We start from the raw sequence: 23,724 nt of genomic DNA on the forward strand, positions 1-23,724 counted from the left end.
AAAAACTTGATCACTTCCTTGTTTGAGGGGAAATGGACATGCCTACTATTTAAAGACGAAGTAACATCTAATGGATTTTTTTGCAATAACATATCTCAGTCGACCAGTTGAGATAGCTCAATCAGGTTGAATTGATTTCAACACTCTCCTCAATTAGATATGGTGACTCAAAATGTGCTCTACCAAACGGTTGAGCAGGCAGTTAAAGGCAGTAAAAATTGCAGGCAGTGAAATTGGCAGTGTTTTATGGCACATTACCATGAATTAATTGGGTCCAATGCCTAAAAACATGTTTTTGTTGTTTATTTCTTCATAAATTAGCATTATGTTAGAATTTTTTTCCCCCGTTTTTTCTATTTTTATGAATTTCGGTACTTTAACCATGAACCAACATCTCAACTGTTTGGTAGAAGGCTATATTTTAAAAATTATGGGGTCAGTAAAAATAAAAAATTAATTAATTGTAGTTATTATCGACTTAAATGAGTAAGAAATGCAAAAAAAAAATTCCAAAGCTTTTTTTTTAGGTGGTTGTTAAAGGTTGTTAGGGGGTTAAAACCTTTATGGGCCCATAACAATGGCATTATTAGCTAATCCAGTTTATATAATTACCGTAGATATTAAACTGCTCACTTTATGACTATATCATTTGAACTAACTGCACCTTGACCTAATGCGAAATCAAATGCTATTAAGATAATCGCACTGCAATTCAATATTCCAGTAACGCATTTTCTAACACAGAAAGAGGTCATCGCTAGCTACATGTACTCAAACTGTAATGCTCAACTAAATGTTTTTTAAAAATATCTTACGTGACCCATTTTCCATCACCTTTTTTTTTTTCTCTAATGAAACTGAACAAAGACTTGTTTAAAACATTTCAATAAATTCTAAAAAGAAATGCAGACCAGCAGGCATAATTAACATATTAAGATTTTTAATAGAGATGTGAAAACATTGCTGAAGGACGTGCTCTTGCAGTCTGTCCATATATTCAGAAGCTCAGACCAGATTGTACATTCAGCGTAATCTTTACAATGAGCACTGCGCATTCTATGACTCAACACAGGAGACTGTTCAAATTAAAAAGCTTTTAGCGATTAACCAAAAACGTAACGCTAAAACATCAACACCTTGTATCGGTTCCGCTGTTTTATAGATTCACATACAAAAACTGTTCCAACTTTAATCTTTCATCTTAGTATTCGTTACCCACAAACATACAATACAAAGTATATTAACAAGATCTTCGGTGTAGAGTAGTTAATTGTGTCATCAGTCATTCTTTGATGCAGAGCATTGCATCCAGGAGGTTGTTTGTGTGTCTGACACGAGCCATGATGAAACCGTGGCTCTTCAAAAGGAGACTGTACTCTGCCGCACTTCTCTGTTTCCCCTCGCTCACGCTGAGAGCCTGCAGCAGCCCACGGCTCGGACCGCTTCTGTCTTCATCCAGAAAGATCTCACTCAGCAGTATTCCACAGCCTGCCAGCATAAAGTCCATGAAACACAAGACTTTTAGGAGCAGTGGTGGTTTAATACCTTCTCATTTCATTGCATCATACCGCTGCAGGCACATAATAAAGCACTGCACAGGAAACAAGGCATTTTGGCTTGGTCGTGAACTTGTTGAACTGTTGTACTTTATCTTTTTCGGCTTTAATCTCAGTTGAACAAAAAAAAAGAAATCATTTGCAGCAGCAATTCTCACCCAGGTCTCATAGAGAAACCAAACTAAGCACCTGCTGATTCTTGCATTAGATTTGAATCTATTTCAATCTAAAAAAATAAAAAAATAATCAGTACGATCAGCTGCAACAGTTCCTTTATAGAAATACAATTAAAAAAAACGCAAAGTCTTCATTTAATGTCACATTAGATAGTATCCTATTATCTTAGAATTCATTGTTCAGTCAAAACGTATAAAAAAAAATCAGACTTAAAGCAGAAGATTCCTACCTGGTGCACATGCATCTGCAATTCTACTTAGCAGAGTGTGTAGTTTCTCATCAGTTAAATCATGAAGAATTCTCACAAGGATGTACAAGTCCACTTTGGGCAATTTGTCTTTTAAAAAGTCTCCTGTTGATACAGCAAAGAAAAAGCCACACTTTGTTCTTACTAAACAGTCAAATGACAATGTACTATTGAACATTAACAAGGAGAGTGGAAATTTTTAGTGTGGACCCTGACAACTGACCTGCCACAAATGTCACCCTGTTGTCTGTGTGTTGTGGATGGAAATATTCACTCAGCTCCACAACAGCTGGCAAGTCAAACACTGTTACTGACAGTCCAGAATGGGCTTTAGTGAACTCATAGGCCATGGCACCGGTGCAGCCTAAAAAAACAAAAGGATGAAATGTTGATTTTTGTTTATTTTTTTTAAATCAAAAAACAAAAAGTAACTATTTGAATTCTTACCTCCGAGGTCACAGGCTGTTTTGAAACTGGAGAGGTCAAAGGCTGTTGCGACGACTGTTGCTGTGACTTTAGCATAGCTGTGCATGGCGTTCATAAACCTCAGCTTGACTTCTTTACCGTTACTGGCGGCATCCTTTTCACAGGGACAAACGAGAAGAAAAAAATAAATAATAAATCTAGTAAATTCTTTGTAATATCTCACGTCCACTATATAAATCTGAAGCCGAACTTGAAGATAAACACCTGACGCATATCCTTGGACTTCTTGGCCTTTCCACATTGGCTGGTTCCCTGCAGCACAGCACTCTCAGTGTGGGAGAAGAGGGGCCACAGTGTGTCGTTACAGTGCTGGATGTATCCATGCAGTGAAAAAGGAGCGTCTGAGCGCAACAAACTTGTGGCCAGATCTGTGTTCTCGTACATAGGCCTCGGACATGCTAGTAGTAAAGACAACAGAAAACGTGTATATGAATATATTCATATCATTGTGTACTTATCATGAAAGCTGATAGCCGACTGACTTTTCTCTTTGGTCTTCAGCAGTCCCAGAGACACGCAAGCTTCCAGCAGACATTCAGTTCCCTTCACAGAAGCTTGGACCTGCTGAGCCACCTGTACAGCATCCAGCCCAGGCTTGCAGTGCAGCACGTCGAACACACACAATTTTGATGCTGTGAACAGTGCCTGGGAGATTTTGGAAAGGCAGAAGTGATGAGGTGATTGCCAAGAGCAGCACTACTTATGTAATTGTGATATGTGATGGTAAGCAATGCCTGTAAAGTTCTTAAAATGGATAAAGAACAGTTCAAAAGGACTAAAACATTCAACTTTGTTCAGCGTTATGGGAAATAAAGGTATTCACAATCTTGCCTTGAGTTTTCATCAAGAAAATCAATACAATACATTTTTTAAATTCAATTCAGTTTCAATTCAGTTTATTTATATAGTGCCAAATTACAACAAATGTCATCTCAAGGCACTGAAATAATATAGTCCAATTCAAGCCAATTGGAATTCAATTAACTGTAATCATAATCCAATGAAATCCAATGAATTTCAAAATAATCCAATTCATTCATATAGAGCCAATTCAAAAACAATATCCTAGCTAAGGAAACCAACAGATTGCACCGAAACTTGTCTTCAGTCCAATCTCCCGTCCTGAGTGTGCCTGTGGCGATTGTGGAAAGGAATGACTCCCTTTTAACAGGAAGAAACCTCTGGCAGAACCAGACTCAGGAAGGGTGGCCATCTGCCTCGACCAGCTGGGGTTTGAGAGGACAGAAAAGAGGGAAAAGAGGGGGGAAAAACACCATAACACCATTCAAAGGATACCTGTTGGAACAGGGAAACACAAGTTAATAACCACAATAATGTCACATGTACATAATATCATTTGAGAAATTAAACAGGCGGAAAAAGAGGGCAAAGTGAGGAAAGGTGTGACAGATGAGGTCCCCCAGCAGTCTAAGCCTATAGCAGTTTAACTATGGGATGTTTCAGGATCACCTGAGCCATCCCTAACTATAAGCTTTATCAAAAAGGAAAGTTTTAAGCCTAATCTTAAAAGTGGAAAGGGTGTCTGCTTCCTGGACATTTACTGGCAGCTTATTCCACAAGAGAGGGGCCTGATAACTGAAGGCTCTACCTCCCATTCTACTTTTAGAAACTCTGCGAACAACAAGTAAACCTGCAGTTTGGGAGCAAAGTGCTCTGTTAGGAAAATATCTTACAATGAGATCTTTAAGATATGATGGAGCTCGGCCATTAAGAGCTTTATATGTGAGGAGAAAATTTAACCAGGTTATGGAATTAAATGTTTTTAGTTTCTCTCTGTGGATTTTCTCTAATAACCGTTTAAGAAGTGACGAACATAGCTATGAAGGAATCCCTCTTTGACTCCCTCTTCGAAAATCAGACATGAACATATTTGAACAAGAGGGTGGAGAGTGAGAGTGAAACTGAAACCTGACTGGAAAAAAAACAAACCTCTCTTTGAGCACTAATAGCTACTTCTTTGTGGAATTGCTTCAAAAATGACAACCAGTACGAAAGATAAGAAAGAGTGAATCAAATGACGTGCAAGACATATGTATCTAAGACTTACACACCAATGTGCATTATATCATTTATATCAAGTCTATGCCTCTCTGGTTGTCTCCTGTTGATTTGTTTTCCCAAAAAAAGCCTCAAAATATGCAAGTCAAATTATCTGCAGAATCAGCCATGGTTGTAAACAGGCTCTCATACGATATATGTTGTGACAGGCTAAGCTCCAGCCCCATCGCAACTCATTTGGATGTAGCTAATAAAATACAATGACTGCTCATTGCGACCGAGGGATTAAGCGGGTATAGAAAATGGATGGATGGATGTATGCTGTGTGTCAAAGGTAAATTTGGGTTGAAAAAGAGGGGTAGCATGAAAAGAACAACTGGATAGTGATGTGGCAAAGTAAAAAGAAAGAAATTCCAGTGGTTTTGAACTTTTCTTCACTTTGAAAATATGAACTTAGGCACAGAATTATTTTGTCTAATTTTCTATTCTCTGTGCTGGAGTTTTGAGATTACCTTCAGATTTCTCTGCAACAAGCAGAGTCAACATCAAGCCCTGCAGCTGAAAATGAAACTGTACAGCCCACAGCCGCAAAGTGGCTTTAAACTGGGGATCTCAAACTCTCAAACAGGTTTTAGATGTTTCCCTGCTCCAACACACCTGATTCAGATCGATGCCTCATTAGCAGGCTTCTGCGGAACTTAACAATCTTTTGAAGAGATACGTTTCATCTGAATCAGGTGTGTTGAAGCAGGGAAACATCTAAAACCTGCAGGACAGCGGCCCTCGAGGACCGGAGTTCGAGATCTCTGCTTTACACTATTTTTTGGGTATAAATGAAACATGGAAAATTGTATGGGTTAATTAGTTCTCATTCTACCGAAGTCCGCTGCTCCGATTACTGCAAAAGGTCATCACAGAATCACCAATTACCTTTGATGCTTTGAATCCATCCAACAGTTCACAGATTCGCTCCAAATTTTCTTTTTTAGGCTCACTGTCTTCAGGCACGGTCACATTGAGCTTAGTCCCCTGTCCTCCACTTCTTCTTAGTGAAGTCCTATTTTGCAAGTCATGAAGCTTGGCGTCTCTGTCACCATGTGTCGACAAGCTGTTGACCAACATCCGTGAACTTTCACTCGCCTCACTTTTAGTGCTGTTCCTTTTCACCTATGAAAAAAAGACTTTGTTTGGTATTTAATGAGAAACCAAAAAAATAAGAAATAGAAAGAGACAAAAGGAAAGTTTTTGTTTGTATAGAGTGACAAACCAACCTTATGGGCTGGACTGGCAGAAGGGCTGGGAGTGGAAGAGGAGCTGTGCCTGGCTTCACAGCTGTAGCTGGACTGTGTGCTCGGTGGCTGCTGAGCGGGTGCTGAGGTGTCAAGAGTGTCGTTTTGGATCAAGTAATCAGATTTACTTTTGCTCTCATGAGAAACCAAGGAACTGTGATTGTAAATGACGTCAAGTTGTTTGCAGAAGTGGTTAAGGGGGAAACCCACAACATTGAGAAAGTCTCCGTGTACGTACTCCACCAACATGCCACCGAGAGCTTGAATACCGTAACCGCCTGCCTTGTCCCTGCCGTGCAAAGAAACAGAAAGATTTCCCCTTCAACAGTTATGCAGCAACACACAGACTTAAAGAGTAGAACATGTAATAACCGAGTCATTACTCAAATTTACTTTTGCTGATCCGAGTCCAAACTTGTATTTAGTGCTAACACAATCTGTGCCGAAATCAGGCAAACAAAGCCAGAACAAACCTCAAGCGTCAAAGTCCAAAAGGCAACAGGTTCATGAAGCTTACAATCAGTTTGATGCCCTTCGTGGATCGGCAACTTGAAGTCAAACAGCGATCAATGGCTATTAAATACTGAACGTGAAAGTTTGCCACTCACATGGGTTCACCGCTGTTGATGTACTCCCACAGCATATCCTCTGAGAGGTCAGCAAACTTTACCTTTGTTTCTTCATAGAAATCTATCAACTGGTAATCAACCTCATCTGGGGGAGAGGGTCAGGCATGGTTAGAATTTAAATGTCATCTCTGTTAGAAACACTACATCCAAAGAATAAAAAAGCCCTATCATACACAGTTTTTAAAAAAGGCCTATAAAAATCATACTTTACTGTGTGCTTTTCCTTTCAAGTACTCATGCAGGACATTAAAAAAAAAAAAAAAAAAAACCTGAACAACTTTTCTTCAGCAAACCAAAACAGAAAGTGAACTCTGACTGTTATGGAGCTGTGACTTACTCTCTTTCTCGTGGCAGAGAATAATAGCGACACCAGTAAAGACACTGTGTTCTTTACCACTTAGCCTGGAAGAGAAAAATAAAGATAGCAGAGGGGGGAAACCATCAACACAATCTTGTAAATATTCTGATTCTGATGTTAATTCTGTAACCAAGCACATTACACTGACCTCGACAGCATCTTGTACGCATCTTGCTTGTCCACGGGCTTCTCCAGAATCATGCCATCTACAGTCTGTGCAAATGACAAACAACAGGCAGAGTGAATGAAAGTAAAAGTACATAAAAGATTTCTGCAAGGCTTTCATTACATTACTTACCACAATCGTGTCTGCCCCAATTACCATGTTTGGAGTCTTCAGATGTTTCTATAGCAAATGAAATAACAATTTGTTAATTCATGTCATTCAACCAGATAATTCTAAGTTTTTGCAATGCAAAAAGAACCCCAAAGTATCTGAACTCACAAATGGCATCCTCCGGGCCACCTCCAGGGCCTTCTGCTTGGCTGTCTCAACAGCATACTCTTGAGGGGTTTTAAAAAGTCCCTTATCAAGGGTTTCTTTAAACCAAGATGGTACAACCTCAAAACGCAAACCCTGACATGTGGGAGAAAAATAACAAAAAATTGTTACTGGATAAACCAAAGCATGAACAAGTCAAATAAATAATCAATTATAGTGTAAATAAAATGATATAGAAAATATAGATATACACAAATTAGGAGTGGCAGATGTTCTCGTTTGGTGTGAGCATGCAGACCGCACCAGTGAAGTTCAAACATTCTTTTACACTGTGCTAAAAAGACATGTGAACTCCACAAATAAGTTATCAGCATGACAGCACTGTGTCTGTATTTCTGGATTTTGACAGGGAATTTTCTGTTTAATGTGAATAAGTCTGTTTATTACTTTATCTAATGATCGATGATTTTCTATCCCCATTCCCATGCTGGGTTTATAAACCCAAATAAATCCCGTTGCAGCTGTTGAAAGTGCAATCATCCTCAACACTTAATGAACAAAGACGTTCCTTTTATAAAGTGAAGCTTGATCACCATTTATGCATTAAAAAAAAAAGACGACTAGCAACAACTAGTACCATATGTGCACTTATACACGCAGCCCTTAAAATAGACCCACATAGCAGAGGGTGAGCTGTTGTAGTCCAATTCACTTTAACAATATTGTTTGTTCCCAATGCAACATTATGTGCAACTGTTGTACTAAATCTACTGTACATTTTATGAGCTTAATCAGAAAACAATTACCGCATTGCGGAGTATCTCCAGCCTCCGTGGAGAGGAACTAGCCAGCACAACCAGTTTACCAGCCAGCTTGGAAATCACTGGGTTCAGCACCATGGTGGGCTTCGTGTCCAACTGGCCTGCAGGTGAGCGGAGTTAAACATTACAGATGTATGCCAGGCAAAGCTGCCTAAAGAAGCATTGGTTCTTAATGATTTTCTTGGTTAACCAAAAGTGCAAAACCGAGGTTGAGCCAATATCACTCTGAAACTGGTCAGCTAATCAATCATTATCACATCGTATTCTATCACTTCATCAGTTAAAGTCCTTTACCAAAGAATATAACAAACCCTAATTCCAGCTTCTCTAGTGCAAAGAGGAGTTGCTTTTGGGACTTGCTTTGTACAAATCAATCAGTTTAACTGGTAATGTGTCACTTTGGACTCTTAGATTGCCTGCCCCCCCCCAATAAATCTATACCACTATTAATCATTACTTGCAGCCCTGGGTCTACAATTCTAATGCAAACATGATGCATTCAAAGTAGACAATAAACTGCTAAAAGTACGGTAGATACTTTTTCTCTCATTGTATTTTAATTTATAAGTAAACTAATGAGGAACTGAGTTTCACATTTTGTGCCACTGAAAGCAGCCAAAGGTAAACGTAAAGCATTACATTTCATAAGCATAAGGAATAACCCTGTAAAAATTCTACATCACAAATCGCTAGCAGCACTAACTCGTATCAGCTAACTTAACAGCAATGAGTTCTAAGACTGTACGTGAGCAACAATTTATTGCAACGTTTGGGTTGTCAGCTTACGTCAAAGAAGTATCGGTTTGGTAAACGAGAGTCTGTTGAAAAAAGATGAATATTTCTTCCAAAAGTAACTGACAATCAGTAATTGTATCTCTTACATGCCCTGGTCGGGAAGCACTGACAGTGCTAGCAGTACGACCAAACGCTTGACGGCGCATACGTGATGACGTTTCATGTAGGAGGCGGCTCCAATTGGAGAGGTAGACCCAAGGTAGACCCTGTTGCTGCTACTACTTTTATTACTACAACAACTTACAACAACAACAATAATGATAACAATGATCATAATAACAAAGAACGATTGCAATCAAAAAAGTATTAAACTGAAAAAAAAGATATTCATGAGCTTTAATTGGTATAAAAAGATGACATAGTTAACTCTATACATTCATGGATAATCACAGAACAGAGACATTTTCACTAACATCCACGTACACAGAGATAATGATAATACTTGCTAAAAGGGAAACCAAAGAATATACTTGAGTGGGCAAGTCAGGCTAACATAACATCATTTTATTCACATTAATTTATATTTGTACATGCTACAAGAGAAAAGAACTGTGTTATGTGTGGGAGATATTAAAATGTACAGGAGAAAATGGGTTTCTTGTTCTTTAGAACTATAAGAGTAAATGCTTAATATGATATAAACGTAGCTGTCACACAGAGCTGTTTTCCATCTTCCTTGTGTTCTATGGCTCATATGAATGACTATGAAATCTGAAAAATAATTTTTTTTTATCAGAGCTTAACACTGTGTCTCCCTCCCACATACTTCCTTTCTGAAGTCTTTTTTCTGTTTAACCCTGCCTCAGTGGCTATAGCACAATGATATCTCACTGTATGCCTTCCCTTAAGCTTCAACAGCTAAATGTCCACTGTACAAAGTGTCTTTATTTTCCATTTTCACTGAATCAGCACTACTCAGGCTGTGCAGATTCATAATCACTCTCAACTTCTGTCTGAAATCCTTTGAAGCGAAGTAGTAAATGAATGGATCTAGACAGCTATTCAGGCAGCTGAAACAGAGGGACAGTTTGTAGGCCATGTACAGAGACTTGTTATAGAAGAGTCGCAACACACTGTGAGCCAACAAGAGGATGTTGTTGGGAGCAAAGCAGAGCACAAACACCAGGAGAACAACAACAGCCAGACGTATCGCCCTCTCTTTCTGGGCTGTCTTGGAATCTTTGGTCAGCTTGTGTATGACACTGAAATAACAGAATGTTGTAACACAGAAGGGGAAGAGGAAGAGGATGAACACCATGCTCAGAAGGAAGAATGCCCAGGCTGATATGGACGGGAGCATGGATTTCTTCAGCACGTCAAAGCATGTAGTAATTCCGAGTTCAGGAACGTCAAAGGTAAGGTCTGTGGTCATGAGAGGATACAGAACGCCCAGAACCAAAGCCCACATCAGGAAGCAGCTGAAGACAGCGATGGACTTGCTCTGCCTGTATTGTCTGAAGAACATGGGCCTGACAATGCCGAGGTAGCGGTCAATGCCGATGGCCATCATTGTCAGGATGGAGCAATACATGTTGGTGTAGAAAACCAAGGTCAGGAAACTGTTAGTGGATACACACAAGGAAAATAATGTAAAGAAACAGCTTGACATTTTTGGAAACTTTGATATCTATCTAAGCTGTATTCAGAGGTCAGTTAGCTTTGCATGACGACTGGCTCTATCCTGGCTCTATCCAAAGCCACTAATTAAACATAAAGCAACCAGCTGTGATTTAACAGAGGCATAAGTGCCAAACGATATCTGTTTCAGTTTTAATAAATCACTAACGTCTTGTTGCCTTTATAAGGCTGCCAGGCAAAGGTGAGGCTGAGAATTTGCCAAAATCACTGGTCAAAAAATAGTTTACCCAGTGTGTGTATATAGAAGTCACTTGTTTCTTATTTTGTTGTCCCATTTACACTTAAATTTCTTTACAGATTGAACAAAAATTATATTACAAGTTTGAAGCGACTGTCATCTATCAGGGGTATTTCTTTACTTTTGGAAGAATACCTGCACATCTTCGACCCCAGATTCCAATTGTATCCCTGGAGCTGGTAGGAAATCTGAAAGGGCAGAGCAGTGCCAAGAGCCAGGTCAGTGAGGGTGAGATTAATCATGAAGATGATGGAGGGAGTCTTTGGAGAAGTATGGAAGAGGAGGAGCCACATGGACAGGCCATTTCCTGCCAGGTTAATGGCGGTGACAAATATGTAGATAACCGAGATGGTGATGCTGGCATTCACATTTTGAAACATAGATAGTGTGGCATTGTCGAGATGGCTGCCGTTGAAATCGCCCGTCATGATTGGATGGAAATTGCCTCTCATCACCTGTGTGCCAGAATTTTATGAAAGTTTGTGAGACCGAAGGAAAACAGTTCTAGTTGACATGCACCACTTAGTTTGTGGTTTTTGTAAATTTCCTTTCTGAATGAAAAGGCAGAAAAACATTTGGCTTCAGAAGCCACAAAAAAAAACATATTGTCTGTAGTGCTGCATGCAATCTGTGCCTATATATCAAGGTGTGAAATATGGTATGCTGCTGAATTAATCTGAAGACTCTTTTGCTCTGTTATTGTTTGAGTGTGAGCAAAAAGTGCGAAGTGGGAAGTTCTCACACAGGAAAAAGGACATGTTTGATTTGTGGTAAAGAGGGCCAACTGTCACGCAAGGGGCCTGTGGTTGTTAAAACATCAAGTATCACACCTGCTAGTGTTAATCTTCTAGAAACCTTGAACCGAGAGGTATAACAAGAGCAAATTTAATCTTAATGCCATAAAAAGATTAGTTAAAAGGGCGTCAGCACAGGCCATGAGAATAAACACTTTTTCTCCTATCTGGTGAGCATGGTGTTAGTGGGAGTAACCAGAAGCCACCTCAAAAGCAGAAATGAATCCTTGAGTCATTGCAGTTCATGTAATTGAAAGTACCCGAAATTCTACGATGACTAAATAGTCACAGAAAATGTTACTTTGATAGCATATTAAAGACAAAGAAGAACAAATAAAAACATTCAATACAATACCTTAATTGTTTTCCACTTTGCTTTATAGTCCCCAATTGTTTATTGTTTAACTGCAGCAGTAACAATTTACCATATATGCTCACGCTACGATACTTTAACATTTGTATTTTCACAAAATTACGTATACTTAGTCGCCTTGAATTTAAGTAATCTGTTCGGTTCAAATTGCCACTGTGCCCTTTTTTTGTTTTTTGTGTTAAGATAATTTCCAAAAATCAATTGTTGTTACTTGGTACAAGTAACAACAAAAGAAAAATTCCAAAATGCATACATGCATACAAAATGCAGTAAAAGTAAATGTAAATGAAAGAAATTTGTAAAAGTAAAATAAAGATATTAGATTAGTAAATACATTTTTAAATAACTGACTTGTGGTTCCATTAAGGCAACGTTGATCCTGTTAATCAGAGTTAATCATGATAAATTGAAAAAACAAAAAATTAACAGTCACTTGAGAACGTACCTTTGTGAACACAGAGGCAGACAAGGCAGGTGGAGCATCTGAGAGTCGGTTGCAGTTGGGGGCACAGATATTGTGACTGAGGAAGGCTGCTAAGGAAATGGGGTTTGAACATACTACAGTGACAGTGAGAGGAAATGCACCATGTGACAACCTTTATCGTACCAACTGCAATAACGGCCACATGTCAGATACAGTCTGGAAAGGATTTTTGAGAAACCGCCATTTCTAATACTTACCGCATGCCAACACGTGGGTCGCATTTACTCATCTGGGGCTGTTTTGTTTCTCCTCAAACAGCAAGCTGATTTCATAGACAATAATATATTTTTTAAAACTATATTGTTCCAAACAAAAAATAAATTAAAACAGACTGTTAATATTAGCTGGAAAAGAGAATGTTTAGTTTGCCAGAATGAAAACTAAAAAAAAAGGTACAAATGTCTAATGTCAGGAAATTCCACTATATTGTGGTTTTACTTTCACTTTAACTTGTTAACAGCTGCCTCACTGATATGATTCACAAGATATACATAACAAATTAATACCTGTGACGTGTATGCAAATTTAACAAAATAAATGCCAAAGCTATGAGAGATATACCCAGTATATCCTGAACAGCAAAGACTCAAATAATCTTTCACATATGCATCGGTGCTACGTGAGTGTGATCATGAAAAGTGAAGTGAGAGTGTACAATTTCAGCTTGTTCACAAGATTTGTGGAGTGTGTGTGCTCATATGATGCTGGTTTCCTGTTGATCACAACAGTTCTGCTCTAGCTGTGTAACAGCCTCTGGCTGCCAGTTTTTCCACATTATTCTGAACAAAAGCTTTAAGCTACCACTGAAAAATATTGTCATAAAATATCTACACAAAAAATACCGCCTTCCCACCAGATTCACCGCAGGACTGATTGTGATACTCAACAGAAATAACGGTTGAACTTAAACATTTTACTTCAATATTACTCATGATGCAATTGGGCATGTCAGGCAACCAATGTACAGTTCATAAGCTGTTAACTGACTCAAATCTGCAATTTGTTAGCGTGCATCTTGAGCCTCACCCAAACTTTCAGAAAGCTACCACAGTAACTGAAACACTGTTGAATCTGCTCAACCAGAACGGCTTTATTTTCTGACAACTTAGAGGGAAAAAAACTCAAACAAAATGGTATACAGGGTATCTCAGACAAATGTTTCATCGTATGGAAATTTTACATAAGACTTGTTGAAGTAACTAAATCAAAAGATATATATTTGTGACATTTACATTACATTTAGTTGACATAATCAACATAAATCCATGCAAACAGCATAAAGAGAAATAACAAATGGTGTCATACTTTGCAATTTTATAGAAATGTGTTCTTCCTGGCTCATGGGTGATCATTTACAAAGCTTGGCTCACAAAAATGCTGTCTTTGTCGTGACATCTTAGAGAGAGAGATGAGCTAAATATAAAAGTAAAATATTTTGACATATAACTTTCTCCTCTGGGTCAGTTTTTAGTCTCATTCACTCAAATGTACACATTGAATTTCCTCTCTAGCAGTTTCCCCATACATTGTAAGTTCCACTTACTTTACTTAATTCAAATCAAACCTATGAGATAAATATAAACATCCAGGCTCAGCAGACTATACAAAAGGCTCCGAAAGATCTCTATCAAACTATTGATATAACCAGAAGTGAACGGCCTCCTCCGGGACCAACTTCAAAAGCATGACGAGATAGCGAGTTATATTGAACTGTCTCTATTGTTGATGAAGGCAAAAGGAAGATAACAGGTAGCAGCTGCAATAAATCAAAAAGTCAGCATCAATCTATGAATCATAACTAGGAAAGCATTTGAACTATGACAAAAAATTGGGACAAACAAATTTGTTGTGCTTTCTTTCTGATATTTACATGATTCGCTTCTGTTGTCAGTATTCACATACCCATGCTTTAGCAAGAGAAAAACTTTGTCCAACATTCATAGTTCTGAAATCCATTACTCCTTTTAAAGTTTCCATATTCCTCTGTCTTTAAAGCCCAGTGATAACCAGTCAAACCAGCCACCATCGACTTGGCCTGAAGCTGAATATTTCTTCTTTTATGTCCCCAAAGCATCCCGACAACTCACGGTTCCCCTTTGCTTTTCTCAAACACCCTCTCCAGACCTGTTGCCATGGAGACAACCTCATAACAATGCTCTGTCCTGCGTTCCGGTGAGTGGCCCACAGGGAGGCAGTCATAGCCTTTGCTGGATGAGCTCATACGCTTCCTGTTGCGGGCACCTGGCTGATAGAGCTGCATGGCTGGACGGTCCTGCAGGGAGATGAGAGAGCAAGAACATCAGAGAGACAAGGAGTGCACAGCTTGTGTACACAAGTTCATATATCCACATGCACTCATTCGCTGAAGTGACTTACACTGTACTCATAAGTACAGAAACTCCCGTTTGACTTCGACTATAACAGCAAAAAGTTAATTGAATGTGTTTATCCCAGAGCCACTGAACCACCACTGCAATTTCTTAACAGAGATGTAATTATTTGGAGTGTGTGGTTAGGGTTGTGCACACTGTAATCTCGTGACGAAGAGCAGCTACCAGGTTTTAAGGAGACTTGGTAAAAGTAAGAAGAAAAATTATAATCTCTGAGGTAAGGCACAGACTATTCTTAAAGAAGAGCTAATTTTACCACGAAGCAATCTCTGATGCTGAAGTGGCAAAGCATAGTGCCCTGTTTTGACTTGTGTTTGAGTCTCAGGCACAAAGAACATTTGCAGATTTCTTTAAATTCAGAAACACATTCAATAACAATCTAAGAATGACAGAAACAGAGGCACTTTCAATTTATCATGCATGACTGCACTTTCTTTTTTTAGAAAAGCAATTTAGAAATAGCAACCATGTTGTGATTTATGGTCAGGGAATTCTTAATTAATTTGGACTGATTTGCAAAGACATTTTTTATTTTGGTTATCTATAGGTAAGGTAATCTACACATTCATGACTGGACAGTGACTGACTTTCATAAAATTGTATTATTAGTTCTGGCTTTTCAACCAAACCTGTAAAAGGAAGTAAGAGGGGAGGGGGAGCATAGACAACAGACCTGCAAGCATGCGACTTACAATCTGTTTGAGTAAACCTTGACAAATTCACACGAACAAAGTTTCTTTTTCTTAAACACCTGTTTTTTTCTCTCATCCGTTCTTGAAAAAGAAAAGAACAATCTCACATCTCTACATCCTTTGCCTACATGAATATGCACAGACACAGTGTGCATGCAATCTTTCTGACAGGACTGGCAGATTATCTCAAAACAGTTTCCTGCCATTTAATTTATGGTATATGCTGCTTGGTGAAATGTAACAGCAGTGTCCTGGACAAAATTCACTCGCCATTATTTAGTGAAAACTACCTAGTTCTCAAAGTTGTCCCACAAATTCTAAGCATAACCAAAACATCCAATTCTGTGATGTTTGAGATTTTTAGTCTAGTTTGTAACTGTGCATCTGTGTGCAAAATCAGTCAGAAATCCTGTTAGCAAGGTTAGCAACAGCACTATCTCGGCAGAGTCTGCCGCTGCAATGAAACAAAAGGAAGTTTTTAGCATATTAAACCAAAGAAACAGTGGTGCACTATCTAACGTTGCAAGCCAAATCTCCAATTTTCCGTCTATATTTAAACGTTACATTCAGAGTCAGTGAAAATCTTCCTCTTGGAAGGTATTTTCCAAAATGATCAGGATCATTCACGACCCAAAAACTGTTTGCACGTGGAAAACTCTTGTTGTTAAGATACCCCGTGTTCACGTGTACGGAGCCTTTATCCTGACTTCCTTTGCTCTATTTACTGCACTACTTTTTTTTTTTTTTTACATTACTTAAAGTTAGAAAAGCATCATGGTTAGTCATTAGAAATACAGAATAAAATGCATTTTATTGTACAAAGCCTCACTGACATTTTCTGCTTTTGTTTATCAAATCAATTCAATTCAAAGAACTTTATTTGTTCTTGAGGGGGAAATTAAGGCACATAGAGCAGTTTACACAATATGCACATTGTGCGTTATACACACTGATACCTTGACAGATATATAAGGAATCCGTCCAGTGACTGGTATGACACCAACTCTGGAAACTCGGCAGATCCAAAAGTGACATTTTGGGGGGGTGTCTCCTGCGTTCAGCACCGACGCCTGACTAAGCATCAGCATTTCAGGAGTTGGAAGGGAGAAGTTGCTGAAGTGACAAATGTTTGCAGTGGCTTCAACCGAATGGATGTGCACAGAGTCCTAGGTTAGATCCAAGGCTTTAAAACAGTAGCCAACAAAACAACCGGTGTTGTCGCAGTGCCTTTGTCCATCCTTTATAGACTGTTGATTAAAGTTACATACATAGTGTGTTTACAGCTCATGCCACCTCATGGGTCTTATCAAACATAAACAACAGAGGAGCTGATTAAAAAAGGGCTCCCGGCTGTATTTTAATGAGTCAAAGGTGAAGACACTTGAATCAGCAAACCTAAATCAAGGATTAATGAGTTTAATTTTGTTTTCCTCATGGTCACCCCATCATCCACACTTGTTACTCTATTCAATAACAGCAGGTATATTTTGTAGACTAGGGCAAGGGTGAAAGTTTATTAAAGCTATAACATGGAGACACTACTACCGATAACAAAATCAAAATAAAAAAAGAAAGCATATCACAACATTAAAACATAGTTACAGGTCTAACATCATCATAGACAAAGAAATTAGCGATCACCTTCCTCCTAATCTCATGCTCACCTTCTCGCTCACCTTGTTTCGGAGGCGTTCCTTCCTGCTACTCAGGTCCTCCCTGTCCTCCTTTCCCATTTTGTCTCCACTGTCGTGACCATAAGAATAGCCATGATGATGCCCCTCTTTCTTGGCTCGATCCTGGCAGTAACCCTTCCCCCATTTAGTTTCATCTTTTCGCCGCATGAACTTGTCAAACTCGTAGTGGTGTTGCTGTCGTTTCCTCTCTTCATCTTTCCCACGGTGATCTTTATCTCTCTGTCTGCGCCCATGCTGCTCTTTCTGCTCTTTGTCACTCTCAGGCTGACCTCTGGTGGTCAGAGTATGGATTGTTAATTTGTGTTTTTTTTTTTTTCACTTTACATAGAAATAATTGTTGTGATTATATTTACTAGCACAATTTAGCAGTAAAGTTGTGTTTCTGTCCCTAAAATAAAGATGAAGTTTAAAAAGTTTAACAAGCAGGCCGTAAGTGATAAATATGTATCCCAAAATTTTATATAAATCATCCTCATTTGGGTGATAGGAAATTGGCTTTATATCACTTTATTATCATTTAACAGAGAAAAGATTAATGTTTTACTGATTATTAACCTGTGTAAATATTGCCCCATTGTTTCAGTATTGTGAGTTTTATACTGTTACACCAAACTGGACTTTGTGGTTGTATTGTACATTTTTGTAGAAGGCTTCTGTTAAAAAGTATCCAGTAAAAACACAAAAATTGTATCTGTTGTGTTAAATGTGGAGCTTGTTGAAAATCACAATGAACTTTTTCATTTTAACAGTTAATAAAAAGGAGGCAAATTTGAACAACTATCTATTTCCCACTGTTGAGTTTAACATTTCTTACTTTTCTTTGGGTTCTTTTGACTTCATTTGTCCTCCAGCCTTTTCCCATTTAACCCTGTCTGTCTCTCCAGTTTCGCTTTTGTCCTTCATTCTGTCTGAATCAACATCATCATCTCTGTCACTTTTCTTCAGGAGCTGGATAAGCAGGTAATAGGGAGAAACTCAATATTTTCATGCTGTTTCACCACTCAAATAACAGGGATATACAAGTTAGTATTAAACAGTTTTGTAGTGATGAGAGGTTACCTTAATTTTAATGTCTTTATCCGATAATTTCTTCTGCTTCTCTGCCTCTTTTCGCTTGCGTCTCTCCTCCTCTCGTCTCTTCCTCTTTTCCTCCTCTCTTTGTCGTTTCTTTTCCAGTTCTCTTTTTCTCCTCTCCTCTCTCTTCTCCTCTCTTATTCTCTGTTGTGAATCACGTGACACTAAATAAGTTACACTTTATAGGGAATTTATTTTCAGGTGAGTTCTCCGCACTTTTCTTACCTGTTTCTCAATTTTCTTATTTTTGATGTACTCTAGCAGAGGAGTTGTCCGTTTGGCTGAAATCAAACAGGAAAAAGGGACCAAAAAATGTGGTCATTTTGTTAAAGTAACTAACTCAGAGGCATGGGAATCTTCCATAATTTTGGATATGATAGTGTACCTATAAGCTCTCTGGTCTTGGCCTCTATCTCTCCCAGTAGAATCTCAGGGTTGGCCATAGACTTCTCTTCATCACAGGAGTAATGCTCCAAGAATCGCTTGTATTCTGGGTCTGAGTGAATTTCACAGGCAGAATGGATAATTAAACTAATCAATTAAAGCATGTTAAGTTTAAAAACTGATTGTCTGAGCATCCTAAACCCATTTAGGAAACTTCTATATTTACTAGACATGATTGGAGTCTTTCACCAAGTGGAATCTATCCTTACATTTTGTATTTTAGTACCTTCCTCAATGCTTCCTGCTTTGCCATCCTTCTTCTTGAGCTTCTTTTTGGAAACCTTCTGAAAGGGGGCAAACTCTACCACTGCAGGATACTCCTGGCCTGAGTAAATATTGAAATACAAGGCAGTTCATCTTTTAAGAGCCAAGCTATCAAATAGTTACAATGGCAACAAAAGCTATTAAGCTTTAATCTTTATCCATAAAATTCGACCTGTAGCTGCAAAACAAACATGCTTGTGTTTGTATTTCATATAGCAGAATAGGCTGTGCTTTGTGTCAACATTCATAACCATCATTGTCCACAAAGTATGAGTTTGAGTAAAATTAGAAATACCCTTGTTGTCAATGAAGACGTAACCATCAAATCGATCCCGAAACAGAAGGATATCTTCTGTGTTTTTAAAATTGATGTATGCTCTAGAGAACAGGTGAGGATAGAGACTGTGAAGACAAACAGAAACAATTAAGTCATTAATATCTATTGAGGAGACAGTATCTTTGCTTAATTAAGTTATAAAACTAGTATACCTATGATCTGCTGGGAAGAATTCAAAATAGTCATAGGATGGAAGTGGACTAAGTTGTTCTTCTAGCTGGTCCTTCGACAGGTTAGGCGGGAGCCTTCGAATCACCACCTGTAAACAGCCGTTCACGTAATTTTCTCCTGCTCAGCAATCAATGAAGACAATTACTCATTTCTGCAAAGAAGGTGGTAATGTTTAACCACTTTATTCTGGAGATACTTTTTCCACATCTCGTCTACCACCAGCTGATAATAACAGCCTACAACAAAAAGCTTGATACTGCACTTTTGTTGAAAGTAGAATGAGGCAGTGCAGTTTTGAAAACTGTTATGGAGGGTTAGCAAAAGACACTATTGAGATATATAATATGAACTGTTCGATGCAGTATTTTTGAGTACATGACATTTTATCTATTTAATCCTCCTTATATTTTATTCTCTACTGCTTGAGAGTTGGCCATATTTCTTTTTTATATAGTATTGTGCAAAAGTCTTGAGCCACCCCTCTTGTTGCTACAAAAAAGCCAAAGATAACAAAGTTTGACAGGCATAGAATAGTATTTTTGCACCAATAAGGAGATTCTAAAAGAACACGGTGTGCAGTGGGTCATTAAGAAATTGAGGAAACTGGATAAGCGGAGAACAAAAGAAGGAGTGTCAGGCTTAGAATCCTATCTCGAGCAGATGGACAGTATCTGAGAGTGATGCCTTTAAGAAATAGAAGGAAAACAAACTTTAAAAGCAGCAAAAGCTCTAGTGTTGCATAATGTTGCAGTGTTTATCCATAAGAGCGGACACGGGACTTGAGTGATGCATCTGGACCTTCATTAGAAGCCTTGTGAGACATGATCTCCAGGGAGGGGTGGCTGTCAAGGAGCCATTCTTAAGAAAGTGAAATGGGTAGAAAAAGCTGAGGTATGCCAAATGACATTAAAACTGGACAGAAAATCAGTGGCAACAGATCTTATGGAGTGATGAATTCTTCCCCTGAGCCTATATCTCAACATCACTGAAACAATGTGGGATCATCTTGACAGGAAATGGAACAAAAGGCAGCCAACATTCAAAGAGTAGCTTTACGATATAATTTAAGAAGCCCAGACAACTGTTCCTGAATAGTACAAAAATAAATTCCTAGGAAGCTTCTCTAAAAACTAAGGTTCACTGTTGAAGAATAAAGGTGGTCATATGCAGGTGACTGTTGTCTAGCTGGTAGGGTGGTTGTCTTCGAATCAGATTGTCGTTCAACCCCCAGTGCATTTAAGTGTCCTTGGACAAGACACTGAACTCCACAATGCCCCTGGTATGTGGAGAAAAAAAAACACTGCATACTGTTTACACAGTGCATATATGTCAAAAGAAATGCCATATATGACTCTGTATGAGAAACACATGTGAAGTGCTTTATTAAACCTGAACAAGGTTCTTCCAGGCTTTTTGGAGTTGTTCCAATTTTCCTGGCACTATATGAAGAAATGAGGGTTCAAGACTTTTGTACAGTAATATAATTTTTAATATAATAGATATATGTTTATGTATATTTATGTGCATATTTCAACCGGTTCCTTTTAACTCCTTAACCTTATAGTAACTAAGTAGTAAACTGTTTTGTAAACTATTGACTTTAAATGGAAACCTTTCAGTTCCAAAACATACCCAGAGATATGTTATATAAGGAGATGGACTGAAGAACAAAGCATATATATGTTAAAAAATAGTGCACCCAGAGAGAATATGGCAATGATTACAAATATGTTGTCTTGGTTGTGCCATAACAGATTATAAATATAAATTAAATTGAATTAAATATAGCCATAATACAATCTTGATAGCAGGTAATAAGATGAATAAATAAATCAACAAAAATAAACTCACGTGCTTTAAAAACATGATCCCTTCAGGCTCTGAGACCTCTAGACTATCAATATTTATGAGTACAGAGTTACTCCAATACATGGTTGAATAAATAATCCGTGTTTGTTGCTGCATTACTCAGATTCATGTCACCTACTGCAATGGTTTTATTAGGAATGGGAGGCCTACAACTTGGGTCATGGGATGTAAAATTTTATGACGCACGGAATTGGCCTGGACACAATACAGCAAGTCTTCTGCTGTCAGGGTCTCCTGCATTCCTTCAAACATCCCCTGTTAACGTCACCTTGACACGGTCAATTGGAATATCAGATTGATTGAGAAGGAATATGAAATCTACAAACAGAAAAAGGCTGTGAATTATTCTGACAGTTTAGGAGGTCCGTGGGATAATCGTGAATCCAGCATTTCCGTCACCAGTCGCTGTCCGCGGTGCTGGAACACCTCCCTCCGCGTCTCCTCCATGTCTGTTTTCCACGCAGCATAAACAATGCGACACGTCGCAAAAGCCTGGCGTCCTACCTTTGTAAAAACCTCTTTCTTCTCTTCTTTCGGCTTGGGGTTACCAGGAGTGCTTTCCTGATCTGTTGGTATGTCCCTAAATTGTAACTCCACCACACTTTTCTCCTTGCCCACGGTCATCTGGTCCTTTTCAGACCTCATTTCTTTCCATCTCCCTCGCTTTGTCGGTGTTAAGCTATTGTGTTCTCGCGAGAGTAAAGGAGCCTAATATCGCGAGTAGAAAGGGATACAAAAAGGTAGAATTTGTTTTATTGTTAAATGCTTTTTTTATATGGCCTTTTTTTTATATCAGCCTGTTTGATGCAAGTTGATGAATCCTGGTCCAATTCTAATTTTGAATCTAATCCCGTGACATGTGCTATGTTGTATTTTTTTGTAGTTTAAAAAAAAGAGGATGTGGAAACTATCCAGAAATACATAAGAAACACATTTATTTATTTTCTAAGTAAAGCTCGCATCATACCATGAAAAATATACATGTCACACACATACACACACACGAAAGTGAACTCCTTTTCCAACACAAGCAGTTAGAAAAGAAACATGTTGTACATGTTTTTACCTAATTAAATATGGTATACTCAGGCTCCAATGCCAATTTTCCCGGGCCACTTTGTATTGGCCGGCCCTGGATGAAGACTAAGGGATCCCGCAGTCCTCGGCAGCACTGTGCAGGTCCCGGGTCGGGCTGCGGGGCATCACGCAGGAAGACGTCCCGGGACCAGCGCTTCCCGCAGAGCTCCAGTTTTCATGGCATACCGACAGGTTCCCTGACCGCTCTTGGACATCTCTGCTGGGAACTATAACAGTCAACAAAACAAACTTAATAAATCGAACGCGGGTCGTGAGTTCAGCAAGGCACTGTTGGCCGGAATAAAACTGAAATCATGCTCAGGCAATTTTCCATATAGCCCGCACTTTACGTTGTCCCATTAGCGAGCATGAGACACAATACCTTTAGACGCATATTGAAAGTCTGGTGAAAGTGCCACACGAATTGGCTACAAACTCACCATTGAGAAAAGTTTGCTTTCCGCTGATGGTCTCCACGCGCAGTCTGGGTCTCTCAGGTGGGGACACGGAGCAATTCTGGCTGGGGACAAACGTGGAGCAGGTGTCCAGGTCCCGACAGACCCTTTCGTGAGAGTAAATACCGGTGGATTTAGACGGAGTACAACCCATCTCTTCTCAAGTTACCACAAATGCTCCCCATTGGACATACGACCCGGGGTAAACGGATAGACACCGAATGTAGTTGGCGCTTTCTGCTGAGGGATGGAGAGAGGTTGCGTTTTCATCTGAGGCTGACACCTCACTCCTCCTCTGAGCCAGAATATGACATTTGAAAAGGATGCTCCTTGCTGTAAAGGGGCTCTCTCCCCCTACACAGAAATGCCTAAAAAGCACATGCCCCTTTAGAAGACAGCTTAGCTCATTTTCATCTTAATGTGATGAAATGAAAAAAAAATACTTCCAAGGGAAATTTCAATATCACATTTGATTTTGCTCACGAGGCAAAGCTTATGTGCAAATATCACCATCGTCACTGCAATTGTATGAGAAAATGAACTCATCTGATTAAAATCTGCACTGTAAAATAACACGTTTTCTCTTTTTTCAAATCATGAATATTTAGTGGCCGTAAATAAACTTTCATGTAACAATAGGTTTCTATTTAGGAGCAACTCTTACACTAACCCACCAGAAATATAATCTACAATGATTTAGTTTACATTAACGTTCCTGGTTCGAATCTTGGCTGTTTTCCCTGTGCATGCATGGCTTCCTCTGGGTACTCCAGTTTCTTCTCATAGCTGAAAAAACATGCACGTTTGGTTAATTAGTGATCTTTCCTTCACCCAGTGACTATGAGCTTGCATGGTCAATGTCTGTTGGCCCTATGACGGACTGCTTTCCAGTCCAGGATATGCTTCGCCTC

The 23,724-nt window shown here is 38.9% G+C and overlaps 3 protein-coding genes across 5 annotated transcripts; all 3 read right to left on the reverse strand.

The window, feature by feature from the left end:
• Positions 1–935: 935 nt before the first annotated feature.
• asmtl (acetylserotonin O-methyltransferase-like) lies at positions 936–8,946 on the reverse strand. 2 transcript variants are annotated; one of them, XM_072396592.1, is made up of 15 exons: positions 8,811–8,946; positions 8,010–8,125; positions 7,207–7,338; positions 7,060–7,107; positions 6,910–6,974; positions 6,741–6,805; positions 6,383–6,488; positions 5,757–6,063; positions 5,416–5,652; positions 2,949–3,111; positions 2,671–2,864; positions 2,428–2,560; positions 2,204–2,344; positions 1,963–2,085; positions 936–1,488 (listed from the first exon to the last, which is right to left on the reverse strand). In XM_072396592.1, the coding sequence occupies exons 2-15, from the start codon at positions 8,100–8,102 to the stop codon at positions 1,283–1,285; spliced, it is 2,013 nt and encodes a 670-aa protein (XP_072252693.1). In that variant the 5' UTR covers positions 8,103–8,125; positions 8,811–8,946; the 3' UTR covers positions 936–1,282. The 2 variants fall into 2 exon arrangements, with proteins under 2 accessions (XP_072252693.1, XP_072252694.1); XM_072396593.1 differs by lacking the exon at positions 8,811–8,946 and adding an exon at positions 8,336–8,415.
• A 195-nt stretch (positions 8,947–9,141) lies between these two features.
• p2ry8 (P2Y receptor family member 8) lies at positions 9,142–12,568 on the reverse strand. Its single transcript, XM_072397625.1, has 3 exons — positions 12,308–12,568; positions 10,831–11,150; positions 9,142–10,378 (listed from the first exon to the last, which is right to left on the reverse strand). Exons 2-3 carry the CDS (start codon positions 11,145–11,147, stop codon positions 9,664–9,666), a joined length of 1,032 nt encoding a protein of 343 aa, XP_072253726.1. The 5' UTR covers positions 11,148–11,150; positions 12,308–12,568; the 3' UTR covers positions 9,142–9,663.
• An 843-nt stretch (positions 12,569–13,411) lies between these two features.
• Positions 13,412–21,954, reverse strand: upf3a (UPF3A regulator of nonsense mediated mRNA decay). 2 transcript variants are annotated; one of them, XM_072396595.1, is made up of 10 exons: positions 21,786–21,954; positions 19,394–19,500; positions 19,200–19,306; positions 18,867–18,965; positions 18,582–18,692; positions 18,422–18,477; positions 18,182–18,340; positions 17,937–18,070; positions 17,105–17,393; positions 13,412–14,618 (listed from the first exon to the last, which is right to left on the reverse strand). In XM_072396595.1, the coding sequence occupies exons 1-10, from the start codon at positions 21,924–21,926 to the stop codon at positions 14,430–14,432; spliced, it is 1,392 nt and encodes a 463-aa protein (XP_072252696.1). In that variant the 5' UTR covers positions 21,927–21,954; the 3' UTR covers positions 13,412–14,429. The 2 variants fall into 2 exon arrangements, with proteins under 2 accessions (XP_072252696.1, XP_072252695.1); XM_072396594.1 differs by having other exon boundaries at positions 17,093–17,393.
• Between the last annotated feature and the right edge of the window lie 1,770 nt (positions 21,955–23,724).

This window comes from Leuresthes tenuis, unplaced genomic scaffold (genome assembly GCF_036924035.1).
Source record: "Leuresthes tenuis unplaced genomic scaffold, fLeuTen1.0.hap1 SCAF_12, whole genome shotgun sequence".
Lineage (NCBI taxonomy): Eukaryota > Metazoa > Chordata > Actinopteri > Atheriniformes > Atherinopsidae > Leuresthes > Leuresthes tenuis.

What these genes read in the sequence shown, in the direction of transcription:
- p2ry8 (XM_072397625.1), bottom strand. Translation starts at nt 11,147, where the DNA reads ATGAGAGGCAATTTCCATCCAATCATGACGGGCGATTTCAACGGCAGC. An exon ending in CTGGGGTCGAAGATGTGCAG is followed by an intron (nt 10,379 to 10,830) that starts GTATTCTTCCAA and finishes ATCCACTAACAG; the next exon opens with TTTCCTGACCTTGGTTTTCT.
- asmtl (XM_072396592.1), bottom strand. Translation starts at nt 8,102, where the DNA reads ATGGTGCTGAACCCAGTGATTTCCAAGCTGGCTGGTAAACTGGTTGTG. An exon ending in TGGAGATACTCCGCAATGCG is followed by an intron (nt 7,339 to 8,009) that starts GTAATTGTTTTC and finishes CCCACATGTCAG; the next exon opens with GGTTTGCGTTTTGAGGTTGT. An exon ending in GCTGAAGACCAAAGAGAAAA is followed by an intron (nt 2,865 to 2,948) that starts GTCAGTCGGCTA and finishes CTTTACTACTAG; the next exon opens with CATGTCCGAGGCCTATGTAC.
- upf3a (XM_072396594.1), bottom strand. Translation starts at nt 21,926, where the DNA reads ATGAGGTCTGAAAAGGACCAGATGACCGTGGGCAAGGAGAAAAGTGTG. An exon ending in TTCTTCCCAGCAGATCATAG is followed by an intron (nt 19,307 to 19,393) that starts GTATACTAGTTT and finishes TTGTCTTCACAG; the next exon opens with TCTCTATCCTCACCTGTTCT. An exon ending in AGCAGGAAGCATTGAGGAAG is followed by an intron (nt 18,693 to 18,866) that starts GTACTAAAATAC and finishes AAATTCACTCAG; the next exon opens with ACCCAGAATACAAGCGATTC.